Source organism: Taudactylus pleione, unplaced genomic scaffold, assembly GCF_031769625.1.
Source record: "Taudactylus pleione unplaced genomic scaffold, aTauple2 ptg000018l, whole genome shotgun sequence".
Lineage (NCBI taxonomy): Eukaryota > Metazoa > Chordata > Amphibia > Anura > Myobatrachidae > Taudactylus > Taudactylus pleione.
The window spans coordinates 11,028,802-11,050,356 of NW_028284420.1; the positions used below are offsets into that span (position 1 = coordinate 11,028,802).

Sequence of the window (21,555 nt, forward strand, 5' to 3'; positions counted from 1 at the left end):
TTTTGTATCCGTTAGTGAGGTTGACAATCACCTCCTTTTTACTGCTGCATTAATATTTGATCTTCCTGCTTGATTAGCACTAGGTTATATGTGTGTGCTCATGAGTTTTGTGTGACCAAAATCACAGATTTACTAAGAATCGTGTTTGCCTATTTTGATCCGATGGTGATACTAATCGTGTTGTATCATGTGCAAGTTCAGTTATATTGGCCCCTTCACAACAGAGAAAAAGTAAAATAGATTCCGGCAGTAATTGAACCACTTGTTATTTTCAATTTTCATAAGTGGGATTTAGGGCTATTTGAATATATTATGTTGGTGTACAGCCATGGCCAAAAGTTTTGAGAATGACACAAGTATTGTTTTTCACAAAGTTAACTGCTTCAGTGTTTTTAGACCTTTTTGTCAGCTGTTACTATGTTATACTGAAGTAAAATTACAAGCATTTCCTAAGTGTCAAAGGCTTTTATTGACAATTACATAAAGTTTATGCAGAGTCAATCTTTGCAGTGTTGACCCTTCTTTTTTGATTGACAGCAATTTGCCCTGGCATGCTGTCAATCAAATTCTGGACCACATACTGACTGATGACCGCCCATTCTTGCCTAATCAATGCTTGGAGTTTGTCAGATTTTGTGGGTTTTTGTTTGTCCACCCGCCTCTTGAGGATCGACCACAAATTCTCAATAGGATTAAGGTCTGGGGAGTTCCCATATAATCCCATAGCAGGGGTACTCACATCACGGGATTCCCCTTCCCAAATTATTATCCAGCCCCAATCTGGTCACCTAAGCCCTGGGTTTCCCCAGAAAGTCGGTCCCCCCTCACGATGACACCCCAGGACTATTCCCTGTACCCCTGGTGGTGGCGAGTGCGGGGTTAATGGGGTAAATATAGTATTTAATATTGTTTTCCCCAATGGGATTACAGGTCACAGCTAGCCTGCCCCGGCATGGCGGCACTTTGAGAACCTCAAGTGTCACCATATCCTGACAGTAAGGGTTGGTGGCACCTGTACCCCTACTGTGAAGAAAATATACTGTGTCCCCGTACTGTTCTTTTTAAAATATTTTGTTCACAGTGGAGGTACAGGTGCCACCAGGCCCTTACTGTCCGTACATGGTGGCACTTGTGGCTCTCCAAGTGCAGCCATGCCAGGGCAGACTTGCTGGGACCTAGTAGCCCCACTATAAAGAATAATATTAATTATTATCTTTAACCCATTATCTCTGACCCACCGCCACCAGGAGTGCAGGGACATGTCTTCTAATAGCCTGGGCAAGCAAGTTTTTCTTTGCAATGTTGATTTTTATTGCATTTTTGTTTCACTGCTCTTTTTCTTTGTTATTTATTATATTTTTTGTCCTCATAATCAAACCAATGCAACCACCCCCAATTCATATTTGTGTAAAGCAACAGACTAAAATGTTATTACCATTTTCATATTAGTTTTTATCAGTGCTTCAAATGGCACAAAAACTTATGAAACAAGATCTAGTGTGTCCATCACCTGGGAAGGACAATAATCAGAACCTGTCCTACCACGTTTCATGTGCCCCATTATCCTTTAGTCTAGAATTCAGTGGAAAGCAGCTCTCATACTAAAGCAGTGGGTGAAATAGACAGCGAATGGTTGTCAGGGGTAATGTCTGAGGAAGCAGAATAACTACGCACATTTCCAGCCGTGTCAATTCTTCTTTGGATATTGTGGGTTTCCATAAATAAACCTTTTTCGTAAAGATAATAGTTCTTCTACAAATAAACTGATAAATATAGATATGCGACTCATGATGTGCATATTGAGTTTTGAAAATTAGTATTTATCTCTTTTCTTTTAGTATAAAAATAATTTTCGAGAAATATAACATCGTAAGCTTTTCAGATGTTGTCACAGAGCTTTAAATAGTCTTCTAATTCAGATCCCTCAGACTACTTGTCACAAGACTCTGACTCCCTTTGTTACATTATATCATCTATCTAAGAGCTGTCACCCTATTTAATGGCTCTTTTTCTTAAGCCATTATTAAGCTACTTGAACTTGACGCTTCATGTGTCTAGTAAGGACTCTCTTCCAGCAATCACAGTTGGGAATAGAGTAAGATATAGTAAGTAACTGTGCATCTTGGTAAAACCATGCTGCACTGCAGGTGGGGCAGATGTAAAATGCACTGAGAGATTTAGATTTGAGAGGGGTTTGTCCAAACGGACATCTAAATAGCAGTGTAAGAATTAAGCTGTCCAGCATTTGTGGGCTACATGCAAAAGTACAAAAAAAGACAGATCACAGGTGCACAACTCCAAATTACTAATTATATATAAATACATTTTGCAATGACATTTTGCAATAAATAATCATGGCCAAGGTTATTGGCCTACCCACCATATCCAGGTAACCTTTGTAGGGTAGGTCCCTAACATACTGGGGTTCAAATCCAGGGCGCAGGACACCTCCAAATCAGCTTAGCTGAGCCACCCCAGGGCTTCGCTCCAATTACTTCTTCCCATATACTCTAATTAGTGTGCATGAGACACCTTCAGCCTGGAGTAGCACACCTAGGACTTTTTCCCATATACATGCAAGCAAGGTATATATTTGCACCCCTTGCATTGCAACATCGTTTGTCCAGGTCCACAGTTACTAGCTATATGTTACTCTATTCCCACAACTAGGATGGCCATTGTTGTGGTTACCATCAATGGCAAAATAGCAAGTGGCCATCGATGGTAACCAACTATGCAATGGATAACCATTAATGGTTTCACCAACCGATGGTCATCCCTGTTCTTTGACTGACTGGCCCATGGGCCATTCAGAACCAGGGTGTGGGGCTCCATGGGTGTCAGGGTTGAAGCTATGCTCCGTGTCCCGGCACCTTATAAAAAAAGAAAGAAAAACATTTGGTTATGCTGTTCCATCTATGGAGGAAAACCATCTGCTTCTCCCCTATCAATGGTAAGAACATTCAACATTGACCATAAACCATCGATGATTATGAATCATCGATGGTCGATGGCCAATCCTATCCAAAGCTGAATCAGGCCCACAGTAAGCTGTTGGCCCTGCATATGTCTGATGTATTACATACACAGCACTTTGTATGAGGCAGACTATAGCTTGTTATGTACTACAGATGTGTCCTCATACATCTAGACTCAAGACGCCACGCAGCACGACTTGCCTGGTGTGAGTGAGCCGTCAGGTCCCATGCTACTCTGCTAGTGTTGGGCGTCTTTTTTTGCTTAACATATGATTAGTCGCAAGGCGATGTGACTAGGACGTACCAGCAGACTTTGCTGATTAATTTGATATGTGACAATTGTATATATGTGTGCACCTGAGTCTGTATATGAACCACAACGGAACTTGGAATAAAAAAAGCTGTGGCCGCTACATTGTAGCACTACTTATACAGATTCAGAGACTCAGTCGCACACAGATATACAAGTGTTGCATATCAAAATAATATGCATCGTCTGCTGATGCGTCTTAGTCACATCACATTGCAACTTAGGCACAATTGTGGCAAAAAAAATTGGGCAAAAAATATACCTGGCGCTAGTAGAGTTTTACAGGCGTACTGCTGTCTCCATAAAATGTATGGGGACAATGCAGTCATGACATTTAGCAGTAGTAATTTGGCAGCAGTAGGGCAGTACCCTACATAAGCTGAATTTGGCACCATTCCAGAATCCAAATCTCTGCTTTATGGAGCATTGGAGCAAGTCCGGGAGTCTATGAGACTGGTTGAAGAACCTAGCACCAGTCCTGGACATATATTTGGACATTGGTCACCTTATACACTGGCTAGTGTAATACACTATTAATAATTACTACTATAAATCATACATACTTAATTTCCCAAAATCAATCCTCATGCATGTTTTACATATCTCCTAGTAATTGCAAGGATGTATGTAGTGAAATCATGTTATATACTTCTGCTATTGTGGTCATTATATGAGCCACTGCCTGGGGAAGGAGTTTTCTGTGCACCTGGAACCCTCCCCCTGCGTTTGCCATGCATCCATATTAGTAATAAAGCATTTTATGAAAATTGCAAAATAAATATTAACCTACTTTTAAATAAACATTTTTATTGTGATCAGCATTTAAGAGAGGTTTTTGCTTTGTCAGCATGCTATATATACTCAAGATATGTGTCTCATATACAGTAGAGGTGTGCACTCCCTTCATGTTACCTCACATTTCTATTGCCTGACACATAGACATCTTGTATGAACAGATTCCCTGACACAGTTCTTGTTTTGCTGTCTTAATCTATAGTGTCTGAGGTTACCATGGTAACATCATAGATTGCAATCGGCTCAAGGGGACATCCATGTTAATCCATGCTGCTCTTAATATCACAGATCGTATCCAGGGAAATTATATAACCTCCTCACCCTGAGATGATCAGGAAAACTGATGGTAAATGTTTAAGTCCTTCCCTCTAACAGCAAACTACTGTATACATTGCAGATCAGACGGTCTATAGTCAATTGATCACAACAAATCCTGACAGTAGCATGCTGCTCTATGGGTTTATCCTGAAATATTGGTGGTTCTGGGGTCTAGCAGGTTACCCTTCAGAGAGAGTGATGCCTCTACTGATTGTTATTTTACAAAGATGCTATAGAGTATGTCATTATATGTGCAGGCGCCCTCCCCCCCTGCATAGGAACACACACAGCTACAAGTGCAGTCACGACGCTTAATCTCCTGCTCTTCACATGCTTTTACTGAGAGATTTGTAGTATTCAGTCATGTTCTGCTGGGTGGGAAAGAAAGGAGAACATTGTTTATGGCTCAGATCTCTTGATTGGAACCAAATATGAAACAGTAAGACGTTAATTACTGAATACACATTTGACATAAATCAGGGGGATTAAAAAGCATTGGAATACCCAGGTAAAACCATTGCTTTTACTAATCCTGCTAATGTAAGACTATATTGTCATTAGTAATTCTCTACCAGAGATTACACAGATTTTGCTGAAAACAATACAGTGTGCAAGTCTTATAATGGCCACGTGAAAGGTGAGAATATCAACTTAACCTTACCAAAATATTATTATGTTGTCCAGTCTGTCTGACAACATTATGGGGCTCATGTAGATTTGGAGTCAAAAGTAATTTGCCTTTATTCCCACTAAAATTGCTTTTGTTTCAAATGTACATGCATGCTAATATTCATACATATCCATTCCTATACCGACTAGGGCACATTTTGCGCTAATGACCCTTTGCATTTAGAAGGGGCAAGATTAGGGGGCTTGGTGTAGTAAGGACATACTATGCTATCTATAAAAGGACACATATGTGCCTCTCAGGAGATGGATCACGTGCACGTGCTCGACCTCTGGTGCAATATGCTGTTTATGCTATTACTGATGTATTGTGGCTATGCAAACTAATTTAAATATTAAAGTGATATTTAAAATGTATCCACAGCAATAAATAGATTCTCATTTGTTATTTTTTTAAGAGAGAGCGATGGACATATGTGTTGCTTAATGAAGATTTAAATTTTATCTTTGCATCTTGTTTCATTTTACATGGTAAATACAACTTTATTAGCTATTAATAACACTGTCCCATACTTGCCGACTTTATGGCTCCCCCCCCCCCCCCCCACCGGTAGGGGCAGCCAGTTCGGCACAGTAGGGGGCGTGATAGCGGCATAGGTGGACAGCGTGGGTACATGGTGGTGCAATCGCATTATTATGGCCCCGCCTCCACTATGCAGTGCCGAGATTACAGGCATTGCAAAGCGGGGCAGGGCTACGATGAGGCGCAGATCGCATCATCACCACCCCCCTTTCCAGGCAGCCCACTTTTGCTCTGTAAGTGGGCAGCTGTGGAGGCACTCCATTAGGCATCCCAGACCAATTGCCAACCCTCTGTGAAGTTTTCAACTAAATCCATCCAGTGGAAGACCCAGAACGTGCTCCCCGGGTCAAAGTTCTGCCCAGCATACACCAATGGGAGGTCCGACCAGGACCTCAACCCCCCTAGTATGTCTTTTGGGATCCAATGTTACCACTCTGTGAAATTTTTGTTCAAAATCCATCTATTGGAAGGCTCAGAAAAGGCTCCCCGGGTCAAAGTTCTGCCACCGTACACCAAAGGGAGGTCCGACAGGGACCCTAACCCCCTAAGACATGGCCAGGATCCAAATGGACCACCTCACATCGGTTTCATCCCAATCGGTGCAGGGGTGTCTGAATGCATAACCAGACAAACAAACAGACCAATTCATTTTATACACAAGATTATGTATGAATTATGTGCTGTAATTTTAGTATCTACAACTATCAGTGTCATGCCATATCTCCTGATGTAAACCAGGCAGACATACTGCTGTTCTCTCCTGGAGTAAAGCAGGCACATAGTCTACCCTTACTGAGTTGCACGCACCTTGAAATTGATTTTCACTATAACTATATCACTATGATACAGTTAAGGCGCACATCCACATGCTGATAACACTGAGCGATTGCACGAATACGACATCGTAATCGTTCAACCGCTCAGTAATCGTGCACAAAGTCGGAAACGTCCAGCGATGCGCAGTCCTGCTGGTCATTTCTGACATCAATCATCGGGTGAACATGCCGGTCAATCTGTCAATAACGACACATTGGGTATGTTCACAGATGATGAAGGGTAGAACGATCAATCGTTCAGTGTAGGCACAACACAGACTGTGAAACGACTGCACGATTACAATGTCGTAACCGTGCAGTCGTTTGGTCTGCTAGTGAATGTGTAGCATAAGACGCAATTTCTATCCAACTTAGCATGAGCCACATGCACACAAACACACACTGGGCCTGATTCAGACGCGCTCGCAAGCGGGTCGATGTTGCCCAAGTGCGCATGCGCACGACGGAGGCGGCTCCGTCGTGCGCATGCGCGAGACCCGAATAACGACGGCCGAACCGTCTTTATGGGTCTCACACCAAAGGGGGCATGCTGTACATGGTGATTGACAGCACGCCCCCTTTGGTGGGCGTGCCGGGGGCATGGCTGCCCAGACGGAGGCGTTCCCATGGGAACGCCTACCGTCTGGGGCCGGCCCCACTGACATCACTAGTGATGTCAGTGGGAGTGCTTTTGGCTCTGATAGAGCCAAAATCACTCCAGGGCTTGCGGCAGCGAGACCCTACCGCAAGGGTCTTGTCGCAAGCCCGATGGTCGCGATGGTCTTGACCATCGCAACCATCATTTTGGCCGCTCGCTATAGCTGTGGGTGGTCACCCACAGCTATGCAAGCGGCCAGGAGGCCGCTCCAAAAAGTAGGACGGACGGCCCTGATTCAGAGCGAGCGCTCTGTCAGAGCATCCGGCTCTGAATCAGGGCCACTGTACCTATCCTAATAACTCACTTGCATGCTTTCTATGTTAATTCTACCATCTAACAACTTCAAACTATAGAAGCATAAAGAAAATATCCACGTTGTGGACTTAATGTGTACATTTCTGCATTATACTTTAGCATTAAGCTGGAAATGGAAGCACAGTACAGCAATACATATTATATAGAAGTCTTTTCTAACGGGTAACATGTAAATATATTTGTTAATAATCCAAGGATTACAATGTTGCTTTTTCCTAAAAGTAGTGTAGTATGACTGTAATTTATGCCCTGCTCATGTAGCTGATGAGATGTGTTTATAGCAGGTTTCATATCAGTAAAATAAATTCAACTTTTTTGATCATACCCGTTTCTTATTATACAAACTCTCAGTGTATAAAATGTATACTTTAGAAATATCGCAGTGCATTAATGAAAAATACTATTTAATACACAATGATAATGATCAGTTAAAGATTACTGTATCTGATAATATATTTAGTCAGAAAGACATTCAGTAAATGGGTTAACAGTTTGTACTAGTCTGAAAGTCATAATTATATTGAATAATCTGAAGAAGACGATTTGTGCTGTGTGTGACTTTTGTGTGTACAGTACAGTGAAGGGAGGGGGAGTAATAGTAGGGGAAAGCCTCATTTATTATGTGTGCAGCTTGCTGATTGGTTAGGCAGTGCAGGTGGGAGTGACCGAGTCGCTGTATAGAAGGCTTGCCTGTATCAGTGCTGGGAACACCACACAGCACTAAGCAGTTTCTGTACATGGGGAATCCAAGAGAAGATCTCTGCTCCTGATTACTCGCTGCACCTGTAGCACAAGCATCACTCTACACATCTTCTCAAGGCTTCAGCCATCCAGCAGAACTGTTTATTTCTAACAACTATCCTGTGCATGAAAGACCTCTATCTACAAGCATGGTACAAAACGTGATTCTGGTGTTTTTCCGCAGGCGACTGAGCCAAAGACCAGCTGTAGAAGAACTAGAAAGAAGGAATATTTTAAAACGTGAGTATTTATTGTGTTTTAATGTGCTTTGTGTTATTGTATTAAGCATATCAAATTAGCTGTCAGTTTTAGCATGTACTGTACTCTAAATGTAGAGTTGTAGGGATGTAAGATGGGAAGCTAACCTGACTCTAGGCCTGAAGAAATTATGGATATCTATGCACCAGTTGCAGTGTTTGGGATGTGTGCCCTGTGTCATAGCAGGGTTCGGTAGATTTGGAGTAAGTAGGATGTGGTCTGCACTGAGCCTCCATTCTAAAGGGGCCTATCCATTAGCAGATGTTTTTCTGAACGATGAAAGACAAAAGATATCTATTGAAAATTCCGGTGGCTGTGCTGAAAGATATCTGTCATGTACATGACAGATTTTTGCAAAAGACGAACGATGAACGATATTGCATGACCTCATTCAGGGAGTGGATTTTTTTCTCTCCAGTGCTTTGTAGCTGCTGTTAATATCGTTCGTCGTTTACCGCATATAAACTGCCAGATATTTCTAATATCTGGCAGCGATATGCGATAATTGACCAACATGTTGGAGAGACGAAAGATGAAATTTATCGGCAGTGGGAGTGCGCTTCTGTCATCGATAAGAGCCTATCCATTAGCAGATAAACTGAACAATATATCGTTCAATCGTTCAATTTATCTGCTAATGGATAGGCCCCTTAATCAGATGCTTATAAGAAGCAACATGACAGGACCTTGCTTTATCGCAAATGTAGGCATGAAACTGTCGAAGAAACAGTGAAATGTCAGAAAATAACAACAGGTCCTAGATGCATGTCAATCCAATGTTAATGAAGTGTCTGCCAACCCAAATCATCTACAATTTGCTGTATCAAGACACCTCACTACTATTCTTGCATTGAAATTCAGTGGTACTCTTAGCTATTTAAATGGGGTTTACAAACTAAAAGCTTTGCAGAATCAAATAAGTACATATAGTTGGTGAGATTTTATAAATTATCTTTTTTTAATGAAATCATACAAGTACTGGGGATTATTCCCCAATTCAGCACTTTCAGGTCTCTTCTATGAGGTTTCCTTCTTATTTGCACCTGTTTGAATGAGGTTTTGTTTTGACAGCTATCCACAGCCATGTGCCCTATGACCTCTCCATGCAAACTGAAACTTGTATTAATTCACAATGCCAAGCTATAAAGCTGGAAAGCAACATTGCCCCTGGCTAATCCTGAAAGTGGTATTCCCCTATTAACAGACACTGTGTATTCACAAAGGAATCTGGCCTTTGCAGTGTGAAACTCAATGCTATTCCAAGTGGTATATTAATAATATCTAAATTACTTCTTGTGACATTTCATTAATATTGTAGCACTGACTTGTTCAAGATGAATTGTCATTTAAATGTACAGGAAAGAAGAATCCTTGCTAAAAAATTTTTGTTTTTGGTTCCGTTTAAATTCAACTTTTAAGTCATGTGCCATATTAAGTAAACTAATAATTAACTACGTCTGTTAACAACTACTTCTAGTTAGAAAACAGAAATTCTTAGTATTATCAAATTGATTATGCAAAATAATAATAGCTGGTTAAAAATCCACAGACGCTGCATCATGAGAGTCAGGGAAAAGCCTTAGAAATACACACACACTATCTCTCGCTGTTTTGATTGTTGTCTCAAACTGCCACAATTACCAATGTCTATGCTATGTGCTGTTATGTGAATTTCAGGAATGAGCCTAGTACACACACGGTTACTCATTGCTCTGATCTTACAGGTGGTAATAGATATGATGTGAGAAGCACTACACTTGCTGCCTACATAGAAATACTGAGTAGACACAGCATACCACACAGACAGATGCACAGCTTTCTAGGCACATCTATAATAAAACCACAACACAATTTACAAAATGATATATGCCAAGGGCTGAGCCAGCTGTCCCTGGTAGGGGGTAATTGTCCACAGAAACAAATACACACTCATATTACAAAATAATTAATGGCAGAAATGATCAAGCAAATAAATCATGAGGTTCATCATAACGTATGTAGAATGTATGCATGCATCCTGCTCATCTATTGCTCAATAATGGGGAAGAGTGTATATATAATTTTCTAACAATTTATTAATCTGATGTTATTAACTGGCAAAACGTGGTGTTATTATGATGTTATTAGCATGATGGATTGTGCAAATATGTTTTGTAATTTTCATCAGATAATAGTTTTTATATTGTAAAATATGCCCAAAAAGTTTCAGGTAGAATATGATCTAGCTGCTATGGGTTAGACCACATTCGTGCAAAAGTATCTGAATAATAGATAAACTGAATTATGTGAATCTTACAATGTGTCATTTGTTCACTAATAAAAGTGTCTGGTAAATAGAGTCCAACCCCCACTGCATGTTGTCACAGTAGATAGATTTGAGATAAACTCTGGTGATGGGCACCTGGGTGTTTTTATACTCGCATAACAGTGTGGCATTTCAGGGGGGTTCCCCAAGCTCAATTCCTGAACATAGTATCCCCAGATAACTTGATACAGCCCTCGTAACACTGACCTAAATCTTTATTTAGCTAACTGCTCTAAAAATAGAAATCTCGTTTACTACCATTCTGTGAGAAATAATGAATTCCACCCACCAGCACTGCAGCAGAGCTATTTTCAGCTGCTGTGCAGAGGCGTTCCGTGGAATCTTAATGCTGTTACAGCCATGAGCAGAGTCTCCAAGGAAAAGTCCTTGCAAGATAAACCAGTGCTCAGGTCAAAGGCCAGTCATCATCTGATACGGTCTCTGCCGTGTTTTTTTTCTGATTCTGTAGTTGTTTTCATGTATCAATATACACTTTAATCCACATGGTGATGAAACGCTATAATAAGTAATCTGTGTAAAAAAAAGTGAATTGTGCTTTTTGCTCATAACAGACCATAACACAAGATGTGAAAGGTCATATAGTACAGGCTGTAGGCTTGGGTGGGCTGCCTTTGTACAGTACATTGCACTGAATGCCGCAGTCATGGTGATGAACATAAAAACTCTCTTTAATTGGTCACTTGATGTAATGAGAAATGCCATTCGGAAACTGCTGTTAAGTACAGGAATACGTAATAAATCCAAAAAGTCTGCTCTGCTCCAAGTCAGCGCATATGGAGTTAAACCAAGAGATAGTTCAGAAAGTGTCTCCTGTAACACTCAGCCAATTAAACTATGCCTATTATTCATGCACATTAGATATGGAGAACAGTTTTCTATTCCTAGATACAGATTGGTATAGACACTTGACATGAGACCAAGAACTTACACCATGTATCTTTTAATTTCACAGAAAGAAATGACCAGACAGAACAAGAAGAAAGAAGGGAAATCAAGCAGAGGTTAACCAGAAAGGTGAGTGATCCGGCTTCCTTATGAAACCAGGCGCATTTGGGAATACTTAAATGAAGGACTCTTTAATACCTCCTTCCCAAGTAGTAGAACTCAGGGTGTCACAATTGCCACTGCCAACACTGCTCTTTGGCTAAGACCATCTCTGTTCCTGGTCAGTCAGCTGCACTTAAATTGGGCACAGTTTACTTTCACCTTCACCTAGGTGTTAGCCTGGGAAAAATATTGGGGCAGCATTGGCAGTATCGGGTTTCCATGCATGGACTTCTACTAGCTGGAGGCTTATTGGGAAACATGACCTGTAGTTCCCATAATAGCATAGTGGAAAAAAGACGATACTATAACCCATAGCAGCCAATATACAACACTTGTAATACTGATGCCATACTTTAAAGGAACTTTCATTGAAATGTTTATATTTTTTTTTTTATCATATAGCTGAATCAACGGCCGACTGTAGATGAACTAAGAGAGCGGAAAATCCTGATACGATTTAGTGATTATGTGGAGGTGGCGAAAGCTCAGGATTATGATAGGAGAGCAGACAAACCATGGACGAGATTATCTGCAGCAGATAAGGTACCAGTAATATGATGTAACAAACAAATGTGTATTAGACATTGTGCAAGTCACGATAACATGAACTGATGCTAATGCCATTCTATATGAAGCTGTAGGGAGGAGGATTCATAAAGCAGGCATTCTAGTGATTTAAAAAATAGACTATTACATACAATTGATTTAAGCATATTTAAATACATGGGATTAGCATGTATAATTACAATATAATATGAAAGTAGACAAGTTGTGGCCCTTTAGCTGTCAGTTGGCTGTGCCTGATATAACTTATCAGATATAGTCGCATATATCTTGTAAATAAAGCTTTAAGAAGGCTAACATAAAAAACAAATCTATTTAATACATTCATTTTGTTTGTGTTTTTCCCCCCATCAAAAATTGTAATGACCACTTATCTGCAACTACTAATTCACATATATTACACTGGCAAAGTACTGTAAGTAGTTTGTCATTGTGTGGACATTCAGCAGAGGGGATGATCATATGCAGGGTCTCTCTGTTACAAAGCCTGTAGTGGACAGTAATATGCAGGGTCTCTCTGTAGTGGACAGTAATATGCTGGCACCTGTATGGGTTAGTTTGTTGCTCTATTTGCTAACAGTGCTCTGTTTTTATATTTTTAGGCTGCAATACGAAAAGAACTTAATGAGTATAAGAGCAATGAGATGGAAGTACACGCCTCAAGTAAACACTTGACCAGGTTTGTATAATATAGATTGGCATAAGACCTGGAAGTGAGAGTGTTTATATAATGTACAGTTAGAGAACGAGCAAAGTTTTATAAAGAAATGGTATGGATGAGAAACGAACATCTTACAGCTTAGAAAACAGTAACAGACAATACGATGGCATGAAGAAACCAATGGCTGCACAGATTAATGCCAAATACATTTCTTCATTGACTTTTTGAATATTTTATACAATCTCATGATAAGCGCAAATTTGTCTAATGCATTTGTTATTATTATTATTATTATTATTATTATTGTAAGCCAATACCACATGCGCTTGGAATTTAAGGATACATGGACCAACTGCAACAAAACACCTATAATGCAATTTTTGGCTAACAAATTGTATAGTAATGATGGCATGTGTTATCTATAACACACTTAATGATTTAGAGATAAACTAGCCCAGAGAAGTACCTTAGTGATGTCCCTGGTTACTAGCTAAATGATTGGCTGCTTTCTTATGAATTTTAATTCAGTCCAAAAAATGCCTGCCTTCACTTTATGTAGGAAACAGGTTCTTTTCAAAATACAAGTCACTATCTGCAATTTATTCAGTAACTTGATCAAATACATTTTATGAGAAATGGTAGAAAATGGCTTTTTCCCACATATGATATGTACCCCAGACTTCCTGTTTATTGAACAAAGCAATAAGTAATTACCAGCTGGTAATGTCAATGCACAAAGCAACTGGATGTTTTTGAGCTAGATACTAGCACTTGAGTACTTACAGCATTAAGCTTTGTTAGCGCACTATGAAGTCAATCCAATTAGGTGCGAATTTCGAGATGCTATTTTCTCTTCTAATTCACATAGCGAATTCATTTTGCAATCCAATTAGCAACTCGCACTGATCAGTCAGACTGAATTTGCATTTTTCCATCCGCACCTCCCTGAGGCAGAGAGATGGAAAGGAAAATCTTTATTTTAAGGTAAAAATGTCGGGACACTGAACTCCTTGGAACCGCCCCCCCCCAATGACTAATTAGGCAACTGGAAGCTTAATGAGTCCAATAATTTCATGTAATTTTTTGTGGTAACAAAAAAAAAATTCCCTCAGATTACCCCCAAATCAACTTTTTCGTTAGTTTACGCAACCCAAATGTAATTGCAATATTTTTTAAATTGAAATCTATTTTTTTTTATTTAAAAAAAAAAAAAGAAAAAAATGTTCAAGGTACCCTCTAAGTACCCCCAAATCACCTTTTTTTCCTACTTTTTTTTTATTAAACGAAAAAAGTTGGTTTTTGATATTTTTAAAAAATAAAGCACAAATCAGCCATTTGACACCATTTATATACCTACAGTACCATCCTAATGCCCACAAACAGCCTTCTATGCGGTCCTGCTAACGAAATGATCAATTTTGGAGGGTCCAGGATGGTCTCCCCACTTTTTCATGCACTTGTCTCAAATCTCATTTGGTAGTTAATTTGCAAATCTCCGCTGCAAGTAGTGCGAATAGGCATTTTTAATTGGATTGGAGAATTCTCGGGAGCGCACATCGATGCATAGTCTGCGGGTTTCAAGAAGCAAACTCGCTACTTGCTGTTCGCACCTAATTGGATTGACCCTTATAGCTCTGTATTTTTTGTTGTTATTGTAATCTTTCAATATAATACATTTGTTATCAGTTTACATGTTAAGTATTTTAAATACACCTGTTATTTTTATTTCTAGGTATCATAGACCGTAAAATGTTTTGTTTGGAAAAAGTATGGTCCTACTTTGCAGTTAACCACTGAACATGTTCCACGAGGAGCAATGGCGTTCAGTTGTGAAGTTGAGCGCTTGGCGCTCTGATATTGAGAGTGGCTGTGAGCAATATGGAGGGATTGTCTGCTACTCTTCCTAAAATGGGATGGAATCGCAATGAGTTCAAAGCACGTGTCTGGAGACTGATCAGCCCCAAACAGGGAGAGAATCCAGCTCAAGGATACACATGAAAAACAAAGTGGGTGTCGCTGATAGACACTGGATGGAAACTTTTATGAAGCTGTATTTTGCAGCGAGATGCTGTGCATGGTGACATCATAATGGACACACGGCCAGCACATATTTCAGTATTACATTGACATGTCGCCTAATCACACTTTCTTTGTAACTCTTACAGATCATGCCTCGGCAAAATATTTTCATGTTTTATATTTTATTTCTTTTTTAAAAGATGTCTTAAAAACTGTTACATTTTCCTGGTTAAGCTAATCTTATTAAAAAAATGAAAAGCTTCTGAAAATGTTGACCTGAGTGTTTGTATATACAGTGGTGGCATAAATCAACTAGATATCCCCCACATAATATAGAGAGGTGTAGAGTGCTGGGAGTAAAGTGTAATACGTGACATACTGTGTATGTGCCAAAGGGGTGACGAGTTGTTGTTTCATGTCATTTGCCTTTATATTTGTATAGTGCTTAATAGTTCTTTGGTAAAAACTGGCATTAATGGTCACACTGTAACATAAACAGGAACTAAGACTAAGGCCAACCATTCCTCTGGTATGTGGATAACAGTGTAAGTAAGTGGTTCCCAAACTGTGTGCCATGGCACCCTGGGGTGCCTCGGGGCACTTGCCATGAAGCCACGGGTTTGTTGTCAAGGACCAAATCAAATTATTTATGGTCAGTATGATAGGCAAAACCAATGCTGGTGGCTGCCAATCATAGAATATGTGGACAAACAAGAACAACCATGTCCATCACCACATAACTGACTATAATGACATATAAGCATAATTTACTTTGTTTAATAATTTTTGCAGAATTTCTCAATAAGAAACTTTTGGCCTAGGGGTGACATGAAAAAAACGCTAATAGGGTTCCGTGATCCAAGAAAGTTTGGGAACCACTGATGTAAGTGAATAAAACAGCTGAACATTCAGAACAGGCTGATTACAGTTTAACATTAATGACTACAGTCACTTTAAGTGGTTCTTTTTGGAAAAAAAGCATGTGTTGAACAGTGAGATGTACAGGCAGGAAGTGCTTAATGCTTTTTTCAGGGTCAGGCTGGCATGTCTACTCTCTGTTTGCTGCACTGGATTCTGAAGTGGCTGCTCACGGAAGTAATTTTCAAGTTCTTTGAATAGTTCACCATTGTACCAGTTATCTTTGGTGTGGATTGATGTCGGCTCCTTTGAAATGGGTTGGGTATGGGATCCCGACAGTCGGGATGCCACCAGTCAGAATACCAACAGCGGCATTCCGACAGAATCCAGACACTAGAATGTAAGCTTCCCAACACTAACCCTTATCCCTAACCCTCCCTCCCCGGAGCCTAAACCTAACCTACCCTCCTAATGCCTAAACCAAACCTCCCACTACCAGCACCCTAAACCTAACCCTCCACCTAGTGCCTTACCCTAACCGACCCCTAACACCCAATACTTACCTTCGGGATGCTGGGTGTCAGGATTCCGGCGCCGGTATTTAGACCGTCGGCATCCCACACGCCGGGATGCTGACTACATCTCCTTTGAATCATGTAGTAATTTTGACATTTCTTATATTTTTTATCTGTCAGAAATGTGTATTTTTGTCAGTGAGGTAGTGATGCTTTTCTGTGATAAATACTGTATTATTGTTTACACTTGTGGAGTGATACAGCTGTGGCTTTGGAATGAGGTAGTGATGACAGTGGGAAGTCGATCAGGTGTGTGGTTACGCTGGAAGGTGTGCGGTCGTTGGGAAGTAATGCACGGACATGTGATCTAGTGTCTCCATTATCTCACACCATTATATATATATATATATATATATATATATACACACATACAGTATATATAGTTCAGAGAAAAGGGCACTCACCAGGTTTCTTTATATATAGAAAGCAGACATTTATTTCTTACTTGATGCATGACAAAAAAATTTTCTTTTCTCTCAAACGTTTTCGGACTGCTTCAGTCCTTCCATCAGGAGACATATCACCAAGCCATATGCAGCATATACACCACACACCAGCAGCAGTGTGAAACCTGTGAGTGCCCTTTTCTCTAAACTTTCTATACATAGCACCTTCACAATAGGGTGTGTGAGGATACCCCAGTCGCTGGAGTATTATTTGAGATGTGAGTGCTACCTATATCTGGATATATATATATATATATATATTAGCTGGTGGCCTGCCACCAAATCCACACCTGCTGGCTGCTGATGGCACACAGGGGAGGCGAAAGGCTGCTGGAGGGACACGGGGAGGTGAGTTGCTGGGGAGATGGGCATAATATGTAAAATGCATTACTGTGTGGCATAATATTATAAGGGGCATTACTGTGTGGCATATTATGTAAGGGGCACTACTGTGTAGTGAAAGGGGCATTACTGTGTGGCATAATGTATAAGGGCACTATTACTGCATGACGAAATGTGTATAAGGGGTACTACTGTGGCATAACCAGAATGGGCTTTGTGTGGCATAACATGAATAAGCTTTGTGTAAGGGACAACTGTATGGTTTTTTTTTACCTCTGGAGGGGGCCTTTTAAGATTTTGCTATGTGGCCCACAAAGTTCAAACACAGAGGGCTGACTAATACATATGGTCACTTTAAAAGGACTAACTCTGGATTTAATATGAACTTGCATGAGCCATAAAGTTTGACACTTGCTCAGATTGTGAGGTTAAAAGGATACTTTTCTAGCTTTCACACAGGTTTTTGGCAGACTGACCATTTCTACTTGAACCTGTGTAATTTAAGTGTGTCCCCATTTTTAGGGATTGTGTGACAGTGTGTGGCCCTGACGAAGTTCAAACCATAGCAAAAACCTAATTCTGGTCAAACTACACCACCCTGCCAAATTTAGTGGAGCTAGGCCAAAACTTTGGCAGTGCATAAAGGACAAACAGACACGCTTTTATGTTTATTATATAGATATATACATGCTATATTATATATAATATATAGCTAAATAGAAAATATCTCAAGATGTTAATTTTTACTATCAATTAAACATCCTGGGCAGTACATGTCAGACTGTACTTAACGGAATGAAAAGTATTGAAAATTCAAGCATTGCTACCAACGGAATCGGTATGACATACCGCCGAACCTAAGTCCGGTGGATGAAATACCGATACAGGAAGTCCGGCACATGAAGATCCAGACGGTGCCTGGTAAGTATCCTAACCCTCCCCTCTCTCCCCCCCCCAACCCTCTCTTAGGGGTGCCTAACTCTAACCTCCCCCCTGAGTGCCTAACCCTAACCTCCCCACAGAGGTGCCTAAACCTAACCCCCGCTCCCTAAACCTACTTCTCCCAGTGGGGTGCCTAACCCTAACCTCCCTTCGGGGGTGCTTGACCCTAACCCCCCCTTCCCCTAGCCTAACCCACCTAGTCCCTAAACCTAACCACCACCCCCCGCGGATAACCTAACAGGTCCCAACGTCTGGCTTACCTATGTTCAGTATACTGGGTGTCGGGATTTCGGCGTGGGGCTGATGATAGGCGTCGTTATTCAGACGCCTATCATTAGTCCCATGCTGGGATTTCACAGTCGGGAAGCTGGCAGTCGGCATTTCGACCGCCGGCTTCCTAACTACATACCCTACCAACAAATGTAATGGAAGTAAATAATAGTGCATTCCGGGAATAATCATATCACATAAATGCAAGCCATTGTCATTACTTAGTCTAAACAACATGGTCATGTTCTTGTGATCTATGTATAATGAAACCAAATTATATTTAGAAAATATACACAAACTTTCAAATAAAGAGAGATATAATATACAAAAGTCAGTAGTAATTAGGTCTAAAGTTTAATTTCAAGGATCTCTGATGACAAGTGAATATTGCCTACATTGCCTACTGTACATACTTGTTGGAAAGGGACAGAAAACTGATGTTCATTACTACATGAAATCTGTTTTTATTTGTAAACAATTTAATTGGAACAAGAATCCTTATAAACTATATTTCCAGTAGGGTTGTAAAGGAACATGGCTTGCAATGCAGTATCAATCAATGCATAAAAGGTGTTTTCAATTTATACACATCTTAAAGAAAATACTGGTAAGTTATACTAAAAGTACACTTTTCTAATTAACAATAATGAGCAAAATCAACAAAAAAGACAAGAATGAAACAAAAATCTATCATTAGTGGATAAAACTGCACACATTCTGCTTGTTTAGAACCTTGACATGTCATTGCATTTCTAGCACAATATACTGTATTGGTTTTAAAAGGGACCTGCTCCTGTCATGAAGAGAGATTGAAGTCCCCTTCGTACACTGAGAAGTTCCTCTTCTTGCTGTTACAAAGTAAAGGAAATATACGTGTCTCATTATTTATAGCTGACAAATTTCAATTTCAATTATCTTTGGCTGGCAGAATTTTACCATAACCTGTTCCATCCCAATAATTTTAGTAGTAGTTAGCTTGGCACCATTTTGCTTGGAGACCCACTATTCACTGTAATGAACACCAAATTCTGAACAAACAGCCCCACATTGCTTCATGCAAGTGGCCAAAACGAATGTTTTGTCTGAATGCAATTCAAAGAGGAGCAATGAATATGCTAGAAGAACTAAGGGACTGACACAGAGTTGAATATATGCCCATTTGTGAAGCATATTTTGCTTTACTTTGCAGTGCTCATATTCAGAACTGGGCCCATACAAGTACATGCAATACAGAGTTGTACACATATCCATTGTATTCCATCTAGACAAAGTTCAGTCAGGGTGTACAAGCAAATGCAAGGAATGTAAACTGGGGCATATGGTAGGTGCGTACACACTGATGATTATGATGACTAGTAGTAAGGTGTATGCATCTTGAGATGCATACAACTCTGCATATGGGGGAATATACACAGTTTTTTAGTGCATACTTTTCAGCAGTATAAAACCAACTTTGCATCATGTTCCTAATCTGCATATATACTCAGTGGTAGAGGGTCCCGCAGTTTTGGTAGTTTTGTGATCTGGCTTAATGACCAGATCTGCAATTCTGGGGCCAGCATTGCTACTTTTTTAAACCACTCTAAAAATGTTTCAGGCTGGCTTATTACAATAAGGGGTAGATTTACTAAAGCTTCTGAAACAGACAAATGGAGGTGTTGGACCTGACATGGGGCATAGCCAGAACTTTGTGAGTCCATTAATAACATTTTGAAGGGGGCCCATCCCAATGCTTCTAGAGAGATACCTCTGTCCACAGTCGTTCATTTTATGCCCCAGTATTGCCCTAGTTAATTTTATGCACCATACAGTAATAGTGACCTAGTTTAATTCTCCATAGTAGTGCCCTAGTTCACATTATACCACAGTGCCATAAGTTCATATATGACACACTGTACTGCTGCCAGTACACATGCCACACAGTGGGAATTGACCAACCAGCTACTCATTGAGGGGGATACTTCCTAATGTAGGAAATTCCACTTTGAGTGGTGATCTTCTTAATTTAGGCCCACTATCCCTTTCTGGGACAGTCCTAATCTCGTAGCTCAGTTCCCATCCCCCATCTTCACAAATGCTGTAAACAAGGAGAAACCTAGTCTCTGACAGTGCTGGGCTTACAGATTAGCTCAGCTGTGTCTGTGAACATGAAACAGGAGTGTGGGAGATGGATCTTATCAGTGTGAAACTTTAATGAGAGGGAGAGATCACTGAGTCCCCTTTTCAGGCCTGGGCAATGGACCAGACAAAATTTCTTAGAAATTTCTAGAACTTGGTAGACAACTATATGAGCTCATTCTAGGGCCCCATAGCAATAGCACCTCTTGCATCCACTGTAGCTACGCCCATGTCCATGACAACCAATGAGCTTCTAGCTATCATTTCTCTATTAACTTCTAGAACGTGATAGACAGAATCTTCTTGGTTGCTATGGATAACACTTGACTGTTTACGAAGCTTTAGTAAATCTACCCCATAATGTGATCTATTGCATAGTTTCAATGATCTAAACAGAGGGAAATAAATCATATTAAACAATGCCTGAACTTGTTGGGAAAGCTTCCCCACCAGAAGAGTGTAATGAGCATGTGGTGGCATTGTCTTAAGCATAATGGCTGTGCCTTCGACTTTACCTCAGATTTGCAACCAGAAGACTATAGCGACGTCTTACATATACAGGCGTAGATGATGTGAGGCTGGCTTAATCTCTGAGCAGTTTCTACATTGGCAGCTACAGGGGCGTTTTAAGAGGAGGGGGCAGTGTGCAGCCTCCGTTTGGGCCCCCTCCTCTCTTACAGCACACAGGGTGCAGTAGATTCTGACTTAATGACAGAATCTACTGCACATGCGCAGGTCTCCGGAAAAAGGCGCCTGCACCTTATTCCCGGAGACCTCTTTGTTGTGCATGCGTGAGTCACAGGGAAAATGGCCGCCACCATGTACCCTGTGATTTTTGCTGCTCTGCAGAGCAACACTCTGAAGAGGGCAGAGAGGTAAGTATAAACAAATCTGGGTGCAGTGTGGGATCCCCAGGATCCAGGGGCCCGTGTGCACCACACACCCTACACTCACTATAAATACGCCCCTGGGCAGCTGCACCTGAATGT

At 40.5% G+C, this 21,555-nt stretch overlaps 2 protein-coding genes across 6 annotated transcripts in view; one reads left to right on the forward strand and one right to left on the reverse strand.

The window, feature by feature from the left end:
- PHACTR3 (phosphatase and actin regulator 3) overlaps positions 1-15,237 on the forward strand; it is a 219,130-nt gene extending 203,893 nt beyond the window's left edge. For all 5 annotated transcript variants that reach the window (XM_088482745.1, XM_088482768.1, XM_088482751.1 and 2 more), the window contains 5 exons: positions 8,325-8,380; positions 11,677-11,738; positions 12,174-12,314; positions 12,938-13,014; positions 14,729-15,237. In XM_088482745.1, the coding sequence (XP_088338871.1) occupies positions 8,325-8,380; positions 11,677-11,738; positions 12,174-12,314; positions 12,938-13,014; positions 14,729-14,744 (352 nt within the window). In that variant the 3' untranslated portion in view covers positions 14,745-15,237. The remainder of the gene's footprint in view (positions 1-8,324; positions 8,381-11,676; positions 11,739-12,173; positions 12,315-12,937; positions 13,015-14,728) is intronic.
- A 3,923-nt stretch (positions 15,238-19,160) lies between these two features.
- Positions 19,161-21,555, reverse strand: part of SYCP2 (synaptonemal complex protein 2) — a 457,471-nt gene continuing 455,076 nt past the window's right edge. The window contains exon 44 of the mRNA XM_088482789.1: positions 19,161-19,296. Coding sequence (XP_088338915.1) covers positions 19,225-19,296 — 72 coding nt within the window. The 3' untranslated portion in view covers positions 19,161-19,224. The remainder of the gene's footprint in view (positions 19,297-21,555) is intronic.